At 39.5% G+C, this 19,317-nt stretch overlaps 1 protein-coding gene across 2 annotated transcripts in view; it reads left to right on the forward strand.

The window, feature by feature from the left end:
• pkd1a (polycystic kidney disease 1a) overlaps positions 1-19,317 on the forward strand; it is a 112,796-nt gene that overhangs the window by 45,626 nt on the left and 47,853 nt on the right. For both annotated transcript variants that reach the window (XM_058776508.1, XM_058776513.1), the window contains 8 exons: positions 764-885; positions 1,522-1,669; positions 5,915-6,192; positions 10,049-10,813; positions 11,735-11,866; positions 11,957-12,132; positions 14,794-14,909; positions 15,018-18,667. In XM_058776508.1, coding sequence (XP_058632491.1) covers positions 764-885; positions 1,522-1,669; positions 5,915-6,192; positions 10,049-10,813; positions 11,735-11,866; positions 11,957-12,132; positions 14,794-14,909; positions 15,018-18,667 — 5,387 coding nt within the window. The remainder of the gene's footprint in view (positions 1-763; positions 886-1,521; positions 1,670-5,914; positions 6,193-10,048; positions 10,814-11,734; positions 11,867-11,956; positions 12,133-14,793; positions 14,910-15,017; positions 18,668-19,317) is intronic.

Here is a 19,317-nt window from a genome sequence, read left to right on the forward strand (position 1 = left end):
CAACTTTGGATGGAAACCAGGCTAATGATAAGAAAAGAATTACTTAATGCACCTTTTAAGCGAAATATGACACATGAGATTGTGCTTTGGGATGCAGCCTACATGTCTGATTATCACTGAGCAAGTAAAATAAACTATGAAACCAGTTATTCCTGCTGAAGTCTGATTGGTCAAGGTAGTTGAACTGCTCCAATCATGTCACTCAAAGCACATGAGCAAAGTTCAGATTGATACAGAATGAAATAAATCATATTTCATTTGAATTTCCTCTGAAAATGACCTTGCATAGGCCGTTGCTGCTTCGAAGGTTTACACAGTGCAGCAAATTCACTGGATGAGATGAAATTCAAATGTTCCATTCCCACATTACAGGGTCACTAAAAAAATGAAAAGCGCTTTTGAATTGAAATGGCAGAGATATTATGTCACAGCAAGCAGTTATTCCCTTTGCATCCAGTTGAGCTTATTTCACTTATTATTCTCTCCCTGATGGGATTTTCAGCTTTTTATTCAAAGTGCGACATATTGAACACCTCAGAACGGTGATGCATAGAAAGATCAAAACACATCACCGCAGCTCAAAAAGCAGTTGATTCAATCAGTAACGCTGCAGCTGTGTGTTTGTGTGCTCAGCTTTTCATATGGAGAAAAGTGTTTCATGTGATAACGAGCGCTGATGGGACAGAGTCTGAATGCACACTCTTCTCAGCTGCGTCTGGACGCCTGATAACAACAGGAGATAAGTGTCTGTGTTTGTCTGCAGTGCGTGTTCCTGATGCTGCTGTGTATGCGGTGGGCACCACTGTGTTTCATTCCTACAGTCCTCTGAGCAGACCCACAGCGACACACTCCTTTGTGCCCAACACACCCGCCAGGAGCGTCGAGGTACACACACACACACACACACACCCACCCACCCCCCAGAAAATCAATCAATCAATCACTCCATTTATATAAATAAAGTTATTGTAATTTTTTAAAAATATTTTATTTGTATTTTTACCATGAAAAATCTTAGAAATTCCATCATATTTATATACTGTAGTTTTTTATTGTTTTAAAAAAAAAGTCTGTTTGTATCGTTTGGTATATAATGCAATAAATTAATAATCATACATACATTTAAAAAAAAAAAGAAACTTTATTTGTAGTTTCACAAAATACAAATACTAGTTGATCAAATTAAAATGCAATAAATCAATAATTATAAATAAATGAATATATACATATGTATTTATTTATTATTAAAATTATAAAATTTAAAAATTATTTATAATTTCATTCAGACAAATTCTAGAGGTTAATTAAATTGAAATGCAATAAATAAATAATTATTTAAAAAAATATATGTACATGCATATTTACATAAATACTTTTTAGTGTAATGTTGTAGGTCAATACAATATAAGTGTACTTCTATACAGAAATTTACAGCAAAGCTGAGTTTTGGTTTGGTGATGTTGACTTGTTTACCTGTGTGTGTGTGTGTTTGTGTGTGTGTGTGTGTGTGTGCGCGCGCAGCTGCTACTTTTCCCTGGGCTGAGTTTTCTGAGCGCGGGGCGTCTGTCGTCTCTGGAGCTGATCACACAGTCTCTGAGCGTAAACACTCAGCTGCGCTTTCAGGTGTACCGACCGCACTGCCAGAGATTCACACACAAGCTTCTGCCAGGTACAACACACACACACACGTTTGTTTTTGTGAAAAGTAGGGGTAATGTGTTTTTTTTTTAATACTGTACAAACTGTATGTGCTATTGTCCTACACCAACCCTACACCTAACCCTACCCCTTACAGGAGACTTTCTGCTATTTCAGATTTTCAATACACTCCATTCTGTGTGATTTTATAAGCGTTTTGAAAAGTGGGGACATGGGGTAATGTCCTGAAGTCACCTTCTCCTTGTAATACCTGTCATACCCTTGTCATTATACAAATCTACGTCCTCATTTGTCACAAAAACGCACGCACACACACACGCACACACACACACACACACTAACTTCATCTGAATGAGGACATACTGTACACTAGTTTTATAATGTTTTTAAAGTAAGTCTTTAATGCTCACCAAGGCTAATCAGAAATACTGATTAATCAGAAATTATGATCTAATCAGAAATACAGTAAAAACAGTAAAATTGTGAAATATTATTATAATTTAAAATAACTGTTTTCTATGTGAATATATTAGAAAATGTAATTTATTCCTGTGATGAAAGCTGAATTTTCAGTGTCACATGATCCTTCAGAAATCAGTCTAATATGCTGATTTGCTGCTCAAGAAACATTTCTGATTATTATCAATGTTAAAATAGTTGTGCTGCTTCATATTTTAGTGAAAACATATTTTGACACATTTTTTAAGATTCTTTGATGATTAGGAAATTCAAAAGAACAGCATTAAATTGCAACAGAAATTTTTGTGACATTTATAAATGTCTTAACTGTCACTTTTGATCAATTTAATGCATCATTGCTGAATAAAAGTGGTTATTTCTTGAAATAAAAAAGAAAGAAAGAAAGAAATCCCACCAACCTCAAAATTTTAATGGTAGTGTACCGTAGACTTCTATTGTTTTTAGTGAAGTCGATTACTATAGGTGAACCCAAACATAAATAAGAAAGATTAAAAATAAATAAATAAATTTTATATATATATATATATATATATATATATATATATATATATATATATATAATAGATTTAGATATTCAGATTCAGATTTTGCCTGCCTGCTTGTGGTGACATTAATGTCCCCAAACTAAAGTCAGGTTCATCACACTCCTGTACATTCACCTCTGTAGTTTCTCTCTCACCCTTTCAACCCACTCAGTCAGACACTAGATTCATATTCATAAACCAAATGAATCTGGAGATGTTCCAGAAACACGAATCTGGAAAGTGTGTGGATGAGAAACGAAAAGGAAATGTGGTTCCTGAGACAGATAGTGTCTGTTGGGTTGACTCTGACTGATAACAGCTGAGAGAGTCGTCAAGGTCACTTTATACTGCACAGACACCTTCCTCTACTGCTGCCTCCTGATCAATACAACATGAGCAGAGACAGAAGAATGACAAACATCAATCGATCCGACACAAAATAGAGATAAGCGGCATTGGAACTAAAGAAAAGAGCAAGCTTTATGCTCCATTTTAATCCTTCAGATTTTAGACTGCAAACTTTAATTAGCATCAGTCTCTTTCTCATTCAGAAACTCCAGGTTACTCTGTACAGTTACCTCAGATGTTGCTTCAGCTATTATATTATCTTTCCAAATATTGTCATTGTTTGCATCATAACTTGCATCAAGGGAAACATTGTGTTTAAATATTCATGACTTCTTAATGAAACGGTTTGGTCTTTTCCTCACACACAGCTATCATAGGACTTTCCTGTAAGGAGTCGTGAGTATTAATGCGCAGTGTTTCTCTCGGTACGTCAACGTTATCTCCGGATGCCCGTCGTCATGGTAACAGGCTTGTTTGATGACTTGGCCGTTTGCCGTGCAGGAACAGACTGGCAGCCGGAGCTCAGAGATAAACAAACAAACAAACAAACACATGCGTAAGCAGCTCTGCGAACGATTAGAACACGAAAGGAGATCATAATTTTACTTTTAAATGAAATCAGATGTGGAGATTGTTCTCAGAGGACTGGAGTTGGTTTTCCTCTGCCAGTCAAGCTCATTTCTTTGTGTCGATTGTGTTTGCAAACCGAGCAAACTAATAAACGACCTCCAGACACATAACGACATGCTGGAAGTTCAACTATTGATCTGTTCAATCAGGCTGCTGAGAAAAATAGTCAAGTGAGCAGTGATCTATTCAGCGAAGAAGATGTTTTTAGGTTCTAATAATTTAACGATGAAGATACATGAACTATAGTTTTATATTTATATAGATTTAAAGTTTGTTTGCTGACTTATAGCTAAAAAACGTTGACAAACAAAAAAAGTACTTCTAAATCTTATAGAGGATTTAGATCTAAAATCTTTGAAGGTTTAAATACAGCATTAATTCAGGTGCATCTCAATAAATTAGAATGTCGTGGAAAAGTTCATTTATTTCAGTAATTCAACTCAAATTGTGAAACTTGTGTATTAAATAAATTCAATGCACACAGACTGAAGTAGTTTAAGTCTTTGGTTATTTTAATTGTGATGATTTTGGCTCACATTTAACAAAAACCCACCAATTCACTATCTCAACAAATTAGAATACTTCATAAGACCAATAAAAAAAACATTTTTAGTGAATTGTTGGCCTTCTGGAAAGTATGTTCATTTACTGTATATGTACTCAATACTTGGTAGGGGCTCCTTTTGCTTTAATTACTGCCTCAATTCGGCGTGGCATGGAGGTGATCAGTTTGTGGCACTGCTGAGGTGGTATGGAAGCCCAGGTTGCTTTGATAGCAGCCTTCAGCTCATCTGCATTGTTGGGTCTGGTGTCTCTCATCTTCCTCTTGACATAGATTCTCTATGGGGTTCAGGTCAGGCGAGTTTGGTGGCCAATCAAGCACAGTAACGCCATGGTTATTGAACCAGCTTTTGGTACCTTTGGCAGTGTGGGCAGGTGCCAAGTCCTGCTGGAAAATGAAATCAGCATCTCCATAAAGCTTGTCAGCAGAAGAAAGCATGAAGTGCTCTAAAATTTCCTGGTAGATGGCTGCGTTGACTGTGGACTTCAGAAAACACAGTGGACCAACACCAGCAGATGACATGGCAGCCCAAATCATCACAGACTGTGGAAACTTCACACTGGACTTCAAGCAACATGGATTCTGTGCTTCTCCACTCTTTCTTCAGACTCTGGGACCTTGATTTCCAAATGAAATGCAAAATTTACTTTCATCTGAAAAGAGGACTTTGGACCACTGAGCAACAGTCCAGTTCTTTTTCTCCACAGCCCAGTTAAGATGCTTCTGACGTTGTCTCTGGTTCAGAAGTGGCTTGGTAGCCCTTTTCCTGAAGACGTCTGAGCGTGATGACTCTTGATGCACTGACTCCAGCTTCAGTTCTCTCCTTGTGAAGCTCTCACAAGTGTTTGAATCAGCTTTGCTTGACAGTATTCTCAAGCTTGTAGTCATCCCTGTTGCTTGTGCACCTTTTCCTACCCAAATTCTTCCTTCCAGTCAACTTTGCATTTAATATGCTTTGATACAGCACTCTGTAAACAGCCACACCTTTCAGTAATGACCTTCTGTGACTTACCCTCTTTGTGGAGGGTGTCAATGTTCGTCTTCTGGATCATTGCCAAGTCAGCAGTCTTCTCCATTATTGTGATTTCAAAGAACAAGAGATACCCGGAATTTATACTGTAGGGATGGTCATTAATTGAAACTCAAATGTAAATATTCTAATATTTTGAGATACCTATTTTTTACTTTCATGAGCTGTAAGCTCTAATCATCAAAATTAAAACAAAAAAACTTTTGAAATGTTTTACTTTACATGCAATGAATCTAAAATATATGAAAGTTTCACTTTTTGAAATACAAGAAAAAATTGACTTTTTCACGACATTCTAATTTATTGAGATGCACCTGTATATCAATTTTAATATATACTGCAATTTATATTAATATATTTTATAAAATATAACAATATATTGAATAAAATATGAAAGATTTTAAAGATGTATATTTAGTGCAAAACTTGTAATTTGTAGATGTTATAAAGTGAATATATATAAATATGAATATATATATTATATAAATATTTTCATTACATCAACTGTTTTATATATATACATGTGTGTGTGTGTGTGTGTGTGTGTGTATATATATATATATATATATATATATATTTATATTCACTCTATAACATCCACAAATTATGTTCTTTTGAAATAATCATTTTTATTTTATTTACTTTATTATGATAAACTGATTGGTTTGGCCTGTGTTTCAGGTTGCGGTGACCTCTGCGCCCCCATCACTGTCTGCCAGGCCCCGGATGAGTGGATCAACGACACCTCCGTCCCACCAGCAGCCACAGCATGTCCAGCGGGACGCCAGTTCTGTCCGTACGCTGAGCGCTGTCTGCCCTTGGCCAGCCCGTGTCCTTCCGGGGCTTGTGTGAACTGTTCTGGGGTCAGTCCTCTGCCTGCGGGCACACAGTACCCCGATTACAGACTCGTCGGGGAGGTGCTGATCTCCCTACCAGCCGGACCCCCATCCAACATCCTGGTGAGTTTGACCGAATGAAAACCTGCACCTAATCACAACCAGGCTGGATTTCATCTGAAATTTGAACACCTATTTAAGAATGAAGAATTTCACAGAAACAGTCAAGAAGAACATGTCTGTATCAGAGTCTGTTTTAGGAAAATAAGTACTAAGTACTAAAATAACTTAAAAAATTAGAGCTAAATATTAGAAATATTAAAAAACAACAAAAAGCACACAACAACATTTCTACAACCAAAATTAAAAAGAAAATTGAAAGTATAAAATTATAAGTAAATTCAAAATATTAGTAAATACTATAGTAGTATATAATACTAAAATAGCACTGTTTCTCATTACATAAATGTGAAAAAATATATTTAGTGTATATATATTATAATTATAGTAATAGGAATATACTATATATAGTTTATATAGTGGTTTGTCATTTATGCTGAATTTCTTTTTTATATAATGATTATATATATATATATATATATATATAGTGGGGATTATTTGATCCCCTGCTGATTTTGTACGTTTGCCCACTGACAAACAAATAATCAGCCTGTAAATTTAATGGTGGGTTTATTTTAAGAGTGAGAGACAGAATAACAACAAATAAATCCAATTTAAGTTATAAATTGATTTACATTTTAATGAGTGAAATAAGTATTTGATCCCCTATCAATCAGCAAGATTTCTGGCTCCCAGGTGTCTTTTATACAGGTAAGGAGCTGAGATTAGGAGCACTCTCTTAAAGGGAGTCTCAGTTTGTTACCTGTATTAAACACACCTGTCCACAGAAGCAATCAATCAATCAGATTCCAAACTCTCCACCATGGCCAACACCAAAGACCTGTCCAAGGATGTCAGGGACAAGATTGTAGACCTACACAAGGCTGGAATGGGCTACAAGACCATCGGCAAGCAGCTTGGTGAGAAGGTGACAACAGTTGGTGCGATTATTTGCAAATGGAAGAAACACAAAATAACTGTCAATCTCCCTCGGACTGGGGCTCCATGCAAGATCTCACCTCGTGGAGTTTCAATGATCATGAGAACGGTGAGGAATCAGCCCAGAACTACACGGGAGGATCTTGTCAATGATCTCAAGGCAGCTGGGACCTAGTCACCAAGAAAACAATTGTTAACACACTACGCCACGAAGGACTGAAATCCTGCAGCGCCCGCAAGGTCCCCCTGCTCAAGAGAGCACATGTACAGCCCGTCTGAAGTTTGCCAATGATTCAGAGGAGAACTGGGTGAGTGTGTTGTGGTCAGATGAGCCCAAAATCCAGCTCTTTGGCATCAACTCAACTTGCCGTGTTTGGAAGAGGAGGAATGCTGCCTATGATCCCAAGAACACCATCCCCACCGTCAAACATGGAGGTGGAAACATTATGCTTTGGGGGTGTTTTTCTGCTAAGGGGACAGGACAACTGCGCCGCATCAAAGGGACGATGGACGGGGCCATGTACCGTCAGGGCACTGAAGCCAGCCAGGGCATTGAAAATGGGTCGTGGATGGGTATTTCAGCATAACAATGACCCAAAACACACGGCCAAGGCAATAAAGGAGTGGCTCAAGAAGAAGCACATTAAGGTCCTGGAGTGGTCTAGCCAGTCTCCAGACCTTAATCCCATAGAAAATCTGTGGAGGGAGCTGAAGGTTCGAGTTGCCAAACGCCAGCCTCGAAACCTTAATGACTTGGAGAGGATCTGCAAAGAGATGTGTGCAAACCTGGTGGCCAACTACAAGAAACGTCTGACCTCTGTGATTGCCAACAAGAGTTTTGCCACCAAATACTAAGTCATGTTTTGTGAAGGGGTCAAATACTTATTTCACTCTTTAAAATGCAAATCAATTTATAACTTTTTTGAAATGCGTTTTTCTGGACTTTTTTGTTGTTATTCTGTCTCTCACTGTTCAAATAAACCTACCATTAAAATGATAGACTGATCATTTCTTTGTCAGTGGGCGAACGTACAAAATCAGCAGGCGATCAAATAATTTTTTTACCCACTGTATATATTAAAAAAATGTATTAATCAGCTTTGAGAACATTGAAAACCACACACACACACAAAAAAACTCCAGAATCATAAAAATGTGACTCATTTTCACAATGCAAAAAAATATTCTGAGATGCGTTCTAAAAATAGGCTTCATTTTCTTTATGCAAAAAATAGTTTCTTGGTTTTTTTTTTTTTTTTGTGTGTGTGAAATATGGATGTGTCTTGACGGGTTTCCACTGACTGTGGTATCTTCTGATATATCTGGATCATAGATCATACGTCCAGCACACTTGAGCTTCTGAATGAAATGCCAGAGCATTGAGCTCTTAATGAGAGGTTGAGTGTGTGTGTGTGTGTGTGTGTGTGTGTGTGTGTGTGTGGGCCTGCAGGTCGTCTGCTTCACCCTCCTTCAGTGTGTTCTTTCTAAACGGAGCGTTTGAAGAGTAAATGCGGGGCAGCTCAGAATGTCCTCGAGTGATGTTCAGATCACAGTTAATTATTTCCACTCCCTCTCTGCTGCCTGAAACCAAGTCCTAATAATGACCCTCAGTCTGTCTAATGGAGAGACACATTACAGTGAGACACGTTTCTCCTCACAGCTTTCTTTTGGGGCTGTTTTTGTGTGTTTTCTGTGGTATTTGTGGTCTGTTTCGGGGCACAGTGTAATTCCAGAGGTCAGGACCTTATTAAGTGTAATCACTGTCCCCCTCACACTCACCACAGTGTTGCCATGTGGTCTGGTTTTTGCTCTCAGAAGAATACTTTTTATAAATGATTGGATGTTACTGCAAGCGGTGGTTTGAAATAAAAGATGATTAACAGAAAAAAACAAATAAATAAAGCTGTTGTATTTCTTCATAAAGGATAAATAGCACCTAAAAGGACATCATTTTCAGATATATATATATATATATATATATATATATATATATATATATCTCTTCTTTTAACTGATGGTTGTTCAACAAACGGCCTGTGTTTAGACTGCTACAGTAAACAAAACCAATTCAAATATATTGCATATATAGACAAACATTGAATGTTATGCTTTCTGAGCATACAAAACATACATAAAATTCACAGAATTTCAAAGTGAGAATCCGTATTTGATTGGTGAATTATTTATTTACACTATCGTTCATACGTTTGGGGTTGGTAAGATTTTTTTTTTTTTTTTTGAAAGAAGTCTCTTCTGCTCACCAAGGCTGCATTTATTTGATCAAAAATACATTAAAAACAGTAATATTGTGAAATATTATTACAATTCAAAATAACTGTTTTTCAAAGCTGAATTTCCAGCATCATTACTCCAGTCTTCAGTGTCATATGATCCTTCAGAAATCACTCTAATATGCTGATTTGATGCTCAACAAACATTTCAATTTTAAAAAGGTGGGGGGGGAATCATTTTTAATGCTGCAAGTTAAGCATCACAAAGATGTAATGTACAACATGAAAAATGGATGCGTGCTAATGAGTACATTTAAGTTATTAGTAGTGTTTTTAGTGAGCATTAGATGACTCAATTTTAATCTAAATGTAAAAGTAGGTCACATTTGCATGCTCCATTAAATACACAAAATAATCATCCGATAACCGATATGGTATCAAGATATTGTGAATTTCTAATTGTCCCAGCTGGTAGACACAATAAAATGTGACAACAACAACAAAAATAAATCATACTGCTATATAGCTTTTTCTTTGGAAAAGAGCTTATTACTTGAAAAGCACACATTCAAGCATTCGTTATGCCACACATTTGTGAGGGTATGAAAATGAAAAACCTTGACGGACAGGTTTGTAATTTGATACAATAGGACAGTTTTCATTGCCTCTCACTCTCTGCTCTCGCTCAGGTTCAGAAGGACATAGAGGACCTGTTAGTCTCCCCTGGTGACTTCATCGCCCTGCAGCACGACGCTGGGCCGTCAGGCCTCCTCCGGTGCTCCTCCGACCCCTCGTCACCATGGAAACAGAGCATGCTCATCCAGAACCGCTCCGATTGGTGGGACACAAATGAGACGCTGCAGGCGGATTCGGAGGGCGGCTGGGAGGAGGGCGTGGTGTGCCAGGTGAGGGTGCTGTATGTGGGGCGGAACAGCACCGCGCTGCAGGGTCCCTTCCTCCACTCTGGCCTCCCTCAGCTTGGCGACTACACTTTGGAAGTGACGTCCAGTGATGAGGATTTTCCTGTCACCGCATCCTGTCCCATCCACGTCGTTCCACCTCTGGGCCCAGCCGTGATCTATCCCACCAATCACAACGGGACGGTGTACTTCCTGCCCAATCAGACGTGGATTCTCGTCACGGTCCGCTCGCAGCACGATGCTCTGATTGGGCAGCAAGGCAGCAATGAGACCGTTCCTTTTCACAATGCCTGTCCTGAGAACCTGGTGGCAAAAGTGGTCGAATGCAGGCAGCCCGGCCTGTACAATGACACCATGTTTGCATGGTTCGACCTCCAGCTTGGGTCCACACCGGGACAGACCAGCATGCTGTTTCTTGTCCAGAGCAATGTTACCAAAGCATCGCTACAAATTCAGGCAAGGGTGCAAGAACCTCTCTGGGGGCTGGTCATCAAACCCCATCCTGCTCACAGAGTCCTCATGGAGTCTGTAGTGGTGAGTGACATCCTCACTGCTGAGAGAAAACAATTAAACCTGGTGGTTTGCTGGTTTTGAGCTGGTTTTAACTGGTTTCCTAGTCTGACAAGTGCCCAAACCCATCTAAAACCTTCAAAACAAACCCACATTAGTCTGGTATTTGTTGTGTATTTATTGTGAATACCAGGTGATTCACTGTTGTTGTTGTTTTTTTACTGGTTTAAACTGGTTTCCTAACCCGACAAGTGCAAAAAAAACATCTAAAACCATCAAAGCAGACCAGCCTAACCTCCTTAGGCTGGTCTAAGCTAATTTTCAGCATGAATTTACCTTATAAACATCCAGTGTTTTTAAACTGGTTATCCAGTCTGATAAGTACCCAAAACCAGATCAGATAATCACCTCAAGCTGGTTTAAACCATGTTGTCATGACCTTACCTTCCTTAGTGTATGTAATGCTAATATTTTATAATAAAAAAATTATAATAATTTTAAAAAACTATTTAAACCAGGTGATTTGCTGTTATTTTGCTGGTTTAAACTGGTTTCCCAGCCTGAAACCGTCAAAGCAGACCAACCTAACCACCTTAAGCTGGTTTAAATAATTTTTTCAGCATGCCTTTATATTTTAAACATCTACTGTCCAAGGAGAGTGTATTCATATTTTGAAATATTTTATGCTAGTATTTGAAAAACTGCTTAAATCATGTGTTTGGTAGTTTTAGGCTAGTTTAAACGGGTTTCTAAACAGCTGTTGTTCAAGGATAGAGTATTTATTGCTGATATTTTATGTTTTTGTCCATAAAAGATGTCTGTGAGACAGAAGCTGAAGGTTTCACGCTGTTTGTTATCCACCATGTCGCCTTTGTTATGACCCTGACCTTCATCTTTAATGGTCTTATTATTTGCTTACCTCTTCTTCTCTCTCTCGTATTTCAGAGTTACATAGCCTCTGTGGAGGGAGGTACGGACCCATCGTTCAAATGGACAGTGGATGATAAACCATACTTCACGTACTATAACAGCATGTTAAATATCATCTACCAGAACGCAGCAGTGTACAAACTCACGGTGACTAGTTTTCATTGAACTCGTACCAGTTTATGTAAAGGCCTTACTGATTCCATCAGCTTGGCAACTGACCCATCTCTCATCTCTTAGGTAACGGCTATGAACCAGGTTAGCATGCTGACAGAGCACTTCAATGTCACAGTAGACCGCATGAACCCAATGACTGAGCCGACCGTCCACGGAGTCCCCAAAATCGTGCAGCAGGGTTTGCCCCTGAACCTCTCTGCATCGGTGAAGATAGACATGGCAGTGGACGTCACTTTCTGGTACGTTCTATGACAGCGAAGATCTGATTGGTCAAATTAAAGATTGAAGTGTAAAGATTCATCAGAATAATTCTAAACACTTTCACCAGGAAGGTCATTATGAAGGATGATTTAATATTAAAAAAGAGCAATTTAAATTAGGGTTGCACAATATTGCACAATATGTTTTCAATTTCATTATATTTTATTATATTTTAAAATGTAATTTATTAACTGTGATACTTTTTTTCAGGATTCTTTGATGAATAGAAAGTTCAAAAGAACAACATTTATTTGAAATTGAAATCTTTTTGTAACATTAGAAATGTTTTTAACCGTCACATTTGAACTTTCTGAATAAAAGTAAAAAGTAAACAAATTAAATAAAAAAGCTTACGATATTACCTAAACTTTTGAACACTAGTTTATTTCTAAATTGTTTTCAGTGCTACAGATACATTTTGGAATCAAAATTTTATTTGATTTTATTATTGACATTTAATAATAAATATTAATATTTTTAATATTTATTATTAAATATTTTACGATTTTTATTATGTTAATTTCGTTGTAAAAACAATAAATTAGCGTTAGATGATGGCAAATGTAAATGCTAAAAAGATGAATTGTGCATGCACAATTAAATATCCACTGACATTTAATTAAATATCAGCTGATATACAGTATATGCCATAACAAATCTCTAACATCAGCCAATAATAACAATATATCGTATTTATTCCTAATTTAGATAGCATACACTTTGTAATGCAGTCTTTTTAAAATGCAGTAATGGAATTATTGCAGTAATTTAATGCCTGTGACTGATATTGTCATTAACAATAGAGCAATAGTAACAAATGATGGATTTCATAAAGAAGTCCTAGAATTGGGATGCATTGAGATGAAACACCCAATTACAATATAATCAGTTCCTGATGGGTAAAATCAAGCTCTTTCATGCTTTATGGAAGTAAAATGGGTTGTGACTCCTCTCCTTAAATAACTCTCTTCTTGGAAAGTTAGATGGCTTTCTATATTCGCGTCTCATGACTGTTTAATGCACACAGTCTGCACACAAACTTTTTCTCTACGGCTTCCACCGCCTTACACACTCCCAGCTTGGTCCCCTTTAATGGCACTTTCCTCTAGATTTACAGTCTGTGGTTAGCGCAGAATGCTGACAAGAATTTTCCCTTCAACGCTGAGCATAGAAAGATTCCCAAAGTTTCCATTCCATCCCCCAGAAGCCTGCTGTGCACCACTGCAGATGTCTGCTTTATTTATTTATTTCATGGATTTCTCTGTTTATTGTCAAAAAAAGTCTGTCCAACGAGTACTGTAGGGCGATTTCTTCCCTGCGCTTTTATCTCGTCTGCTCAGTATCTGTGGAGTTCAGCCCGCCGCTTGTTCAGTCAGTCGTGATACCTGATTCTCCTTTGGGTTCCACTTCTCCAGAGAAAGTGGGGATAAGATGGAGCGAGAGATGAAGGTGAATCGCTGGGAGTCGAGGCGATGATTCAACAGCAGCTCCACCTCTCCCTCCCGCAGCGATGAGTCAGACGGCGAGATTTGCAAGAAAGAGCTTTTATTCCCTCCAGCTAAAAATATCTTCAAAACAGACCTGCCACCTTGCTTTTACAAATTCCCAAGGCACCAAAAGAGACTCAAAGTTGTCTTTCCCCCCATCTTTTAGTCCCCTCTTTTATACTGCAATAAGCTTGTCTTTAAAGCCACCATGAAACCAGAGTTAACTTAATGCATGTTCCTGAACTTACTTTGCACAGTGTATTATCATTCAGAAGGAAAAAAAACAACCTGTAATGCAAAAGTGACTTGTCAAGTTATTTTTCAACTCCCCCCAAGCACTGTCCAGTACCTACTGATGAAATAAAGTACTGTTTTACATGAGTAAAATGGGTTGCCAATGGGTCACATTCCCAATGACTTGTGCAATGAAAATCAAGATTCAGTACTTTCCAACACTATTTAAAATCATTGTCCAACACTATTTAAAATCATTGCCAGGTTTCCTTTACAGATTTGTGCAAAACGTTTGCGATAATTTATAAATGTTGATAAAAAAAACCTGTTGTGAATTGATGGCGTTTCCATTAGCCGATGTTATGCAACTAAAACGTAATTGTTTTCTCTCGCGATAAGTCATTGTGACGGATGTTGTTAGGTTTATGTATATTGCAGCCACAGCACTAGCCAATATTTTTAATCGTAGAAGATGTATCTTTAGTAAAGCAGCATGGAGAGTCACTTATGGGATGCTTCTGAAACGTGCCGCGGTGCAGCTGGTATAAACACAAGCATTGACTAGAGTGGCCACGATCAGCTCCGGTGAACATGTTGAAGCCGTAATGCAGTATAAATACAGGGTTATCCAAGCATTAATGGCAAGGAAAGCCCCTTATACTTGAGAGTGGCCATGTATGAAGTGTTTCTTGGAGGTTATAGTACATTAAAGAATGATCATATGACTTTTACGTATGCCAGGTGACCTGTAAATGCAAAAAAACTGTTTCTATTTCAGTTTTGTGATATTACTTGTGATATATACGGGATTTTTTGCAAAATTGGGGTGTTTCCATTGGGCGTAAACTGTGAAACCATAATGCATGTAATGTGGCATGCAGTGAGTGTGTTTGTTTTGATAGTTTTTATGTGTCACAGGTGGTGGTTTGGAGATGGAGGAAACCGTACACATCAGATTAAGCCCCCTTACGATAACCCCTCTAGTAACCAGGTGGTGATTTGTGATGATGTGGAATACGTTTATGCACAGCCAGGTAAAAAAAAAATTATTTTGTGTATTCATATTGATTTTGTCCAGATTTTCATTTGTATTGATAATTTTTTTTATATCTACATTGATTTTTTACTCATATTTCTTGCAGGGGAGTACACCCTATTGTTCTCGGCTTCCAACCGCTATGAGAACAAGACATGCAAGGTCGATGTATACGTCTTTAGCATTCTGACAAGTGTGCGAATCGAGATTGACCCGCCCCTGCTACTTGCCGAAAAACCAGCTGACTTTGAGGCCCACCCCCTACCATCCCCCTATGGCATCATCTACACCTGGAACTTTGGTGACAATTCGAGTGTACAGCAGGGGCGTGAACGTAGGGTTCCTCATGCATACGCTCACAGCGGTGTCTACAATATCTGCGTGAATGTCAACAACACCATTAGCTGGACAGACACCTGCGTGGAAGTTATCGTCTATGAGGACGTTAAGGGCTTGGAGGTGATGTCCTCTGCTCCCACGGAATGTAACACTCCCACCGTTGTCATGACAAGTCTGGAAGCAGGCAACAATGTAACTTGGAGCTTTGATATGGGTGATGGAACGGTGCACATGGGTATGGAACCCAAAGTTGAATATACGTACAGGAAAGATGGAAACTACACTGTAAATGTCACCGCAAAGAATGCTGTAAGCTTTCAGTGGGTAACCATACCTGTTGAGGTGTTTGTGCTACAAGTGTTATCGCTAGAACCTCCCGGGTGCATTCGGGAAAACAAAGAGGTACTCTTCCATGCATTTGTGTCAGGGAATGCTTCAGGACATCAGTACGTGTGGAGTTTTGGAGATAGAAGCCCCAACGAAACTCAGTATGGAACGCCAATGATAACGCACACATACGTTAAGAGTGGCGAGTACAATCTCTCACTACTTATGTCAAGTGAAGCCAACAAGGCAAATGTTTTCAGAAGGGTCTGCGTCCAACCTGAACTCACAACAGTGTCTTTGTTTCCTCTGAGAACACACATCAAGCTCGGTGAGGAGAGCAGATTTACAGTAGCTGCCTTGCCAGAATTTAACTACACCTACCTATGGGATTTTGGGGTACTTGACTCAAGAGGTCCTGTTCGAGGTGGTAAGGAGATGGCCTTTACATTCAAGAGTCCTGGGGAATATCTGGTTACGGTTACTGCACTCAACAATATCTCCTGTATCAACGACACTGTTTTAGTGGTGGTGCAACAATCTGTCAGTTTTTTGCTGATCAGCCATAATGGCAATAAAGAGAACAATCTTTCTTTACACCAAGACTATGCTTTCAAGGCATCTTCAGACTCTGAGAATGCTGTCTACATCTGGGATTTTGGAGATGGGACTCAGCTTAATGGGACAAACGTATCACACGCTTACAATTCCTCGGGCAAGTTTAACATCAGTGTTACAGGCAAGAATGAAGTGAGTGAGACCAAAAATGAGAGTTCCATTGTGGTTTTGGCCCCAATTACAGGACTGTCAGTAAATGCCAGCCTTGTTAATGTCCCTTTGAACACTTCCGTTCACTTCGAGGCACACCTTGACCAAGGAGATGATGTGAGGTACTCTTGGATTCTTTGTGACCGGTGCACGTCAATCCCAGGCTCCCACACCATGTTCTACACATTTCGCTCCGTTGGGACTTTCAGTGTCATTGTTACTGCAGAGAACAACATCGGCACTGTTCAGTCAAGCATTTCCATCTTTGTGCAGCGTGAGTTGGAGGGCTTGCAGATAGTGGCTGATGAGCTTATTGAAGGATGCTGTTTTGCAACCAACCGTGTCCTTCACTTACAAGCCTTGTTAAAAGAGGGCACCAATATGACCTTCAGCTGGAACCTTCTGAGGGAACATGAAAACCATGACTACAACCTCACGGGCAAGACCATAGACCTCAACTTTTCCACTGCTGGTCCTTGTGATGTCCTCCTCAAGGCAACCAACTTGCTTGGCCAGCTGGCTGTGAACAAAACTATTGAGTTTTTAGATCCTGTAAGGGAGCTGGTCCTTGAGATTTCACCAAACCCGGCTGCAGTAAATGCCATGACAAATATGACAGTATCTGCAAGTTTTGGGACGGCGCTTCATTACAAATGGTGGGAAAATGGTGAACTGTTAACATCTGATATGTCCTCAGTCATGCACCGTTTCAGAAGCGCAGGTTTGAAACTGGTTAAAGTGGAGGTTTCCAACAAAGTCAGCTCGAAAGTGGTCTCAAAGTGGATCAGCATTCAAGAACCGATCTCGGGATTGACTTTCATCGCCACAAATGTTACAAAGAACTTTGTAGCTTCAGGGGACAATGTTACTCTGCGTGGAGAAACAGAGATGGGATCCAACATTTCGTGGATGTGGCTATTGCCAGACAACACAAAATCGAACCAGCGCACCACCTCCTACATCTTCCCTAAACCGGGAATTTTCACTGTCTCTTTGAACGCCACTAATGAGATCAACAGAGAAACGTGCTCACGTGAATTTACCATTCAAGACCGTATCCAGGGCCTGGAGCTCAAGACCAGCAAACAAATTGCTGCGGTTGGTGAAAACGTTGAGTTTACCATCTTGGTCTCATCTGGAACTTCTGTTGATTTCATCCTGAGCATTAGTGGTGATGCAACTGTTGTTCTGACCAATCAAACCTACATCCACCAGTTCACTAGTGTGGCCAAGTACTACGTAAACCTTACTGCCTACAACCAAGTGAGTTCAGAACGAAGAACTCTGCACATTGAAGTCATGGAGCCTGTGACCAAGTTGACTATACTGGACTGCTGTGATGCCGCAATACCTGTCGGTGTACCTAGGGCTTATTTAGCATGCACACCGACACGTGATCCGCTGACCATTCTGTGGACCTTTGACCTTCATCATGGTCTCAAGATATCTCGGGTTGGCAAGTCGGTGACATATGCGCCAGAACAGCCAGGCAATCTGACCATATTCCTTAGAGCATTCAATTCTTTAAACGGATTAAATGTGACCAAGGTTATACGAGTTCAGAACATTATCAGGTCAGCCACTTTGGATGCTCAACCAAGCGACACCTTCATAAACAAGACGGTCAGATTCCATGTGGGAATCACTCCTGTTTCCACTCCAGCGACATATCAGTGGGACTTTGGGGATGGTACTTCTGCAGCTGTCACAACTACACCTTCTCTTAGCCATATCTACATCCATCCTGGTCACTATGTGGTGCGAGTTAATGTCAGTAACCAGGTGAGCTGGGTTACAGCAGAGGTTAATGTCAACATCTCTGTCCTAAAGTGTGATGAACCAGAAGTTCAGATCATTCAAGCTCCACGACTCGCCATCTGGCGTTACCAGCCAACTTTGGTAGAGGCCAATGTGAATTTAAAAGGTTGTGGCCTCTATGGAGTAGAGTACCTCTGGGAGATCCTCACCTCCCCTCGCTGTCAGGATGATGACAAGAAAGGTCCACCACCATCTAAGGTCCGTCTCGCCTCAGAAGTCAACGTCCGGAGGCTCCAACTTTCAGTGCCCAAGATGTCGATTTCTGCTGGGAACTACACTTTAGTTTTTTCACTGTCCTATGAGGGGGTGCCACTACGGAAGGCAGCATGCATTCAACTTTCAGTCATGTCTAAAAAGCTGGTGCCGATCATTGAGGGTGGCACATACCGTGTGTGGTCCAAAACTCAAGATTTGCATTTGAGTGCAGAGCAATCCTACGACCCCAACCTGGGCCTGGAAAACCAGTCTCTGCTCAATTACCACTGGGAATGTGTGAGCACCTCAAAGGTAATCATGACTGATGTGTAACAGATATATAAAAATGAATGCTTTTTGACATCTTAAACTTGCAATAAATGGATCTAGGCCACAATGTCCAATCCTGCTTTGGGAGGGACATCTTCCTGCAGGGTTTAGCTCCTGCACATCTGCCTGGAAGATTCTATCGATCCTGAAGACCTTAGCTGGTTCATCTGGGTTTAGGTGGGACTGGAGCTAAACTGCTGGTAATCATCCCTCCAGGGACAGGATTGGACATCCCTGATTTAAGCTGTAAAATAGCAATAGATTTAAGAACTAATGTTTAGATGCTTCTAATATGTGAAGCACCTTGTTGTGTATGACTGTTCATTCAGTACTCAAGTGTCTTAAGCTGAACAATCCAATTTGAGAGTTTTTTTCCCCCTGGAAATGATCAGTGGATGAAAAAGTAAAATAAGCATCGTGGTTAAAAGAGGGTTGGAGATTTTAATTGGCATTAAAACAAATGAACAATCAAGTGCTTTTGTTCACTGAGCTCATTGAGCTCATATTTAAGAGCTAAAAGCTCTTAACAGAAATGTGAATGTGTAAATTTGAGAGTTGTTTGAGTATGTGAGGGACATCTAGTATCAGAGGCTTAACTTTGCTCACAGCAGCTCAGAAAGATAAAATATGTG

This window comes from Onychostoma macrolepis, chromosome 01, assembly GCF_012432095.1.
Source record: "Onychostoma macrolepis isolate SWU-2019 chromosome 01, ASM1243209v1, whole genome shotgun sequence".
Taxonomy (NCBI): domain Eukaryota; kingdom Metazoa; phylum Chordata; class Actinopteri; order Cypriniformes; family Cyprinidae; genus Onychostoma; species Onychostoma macrolepis.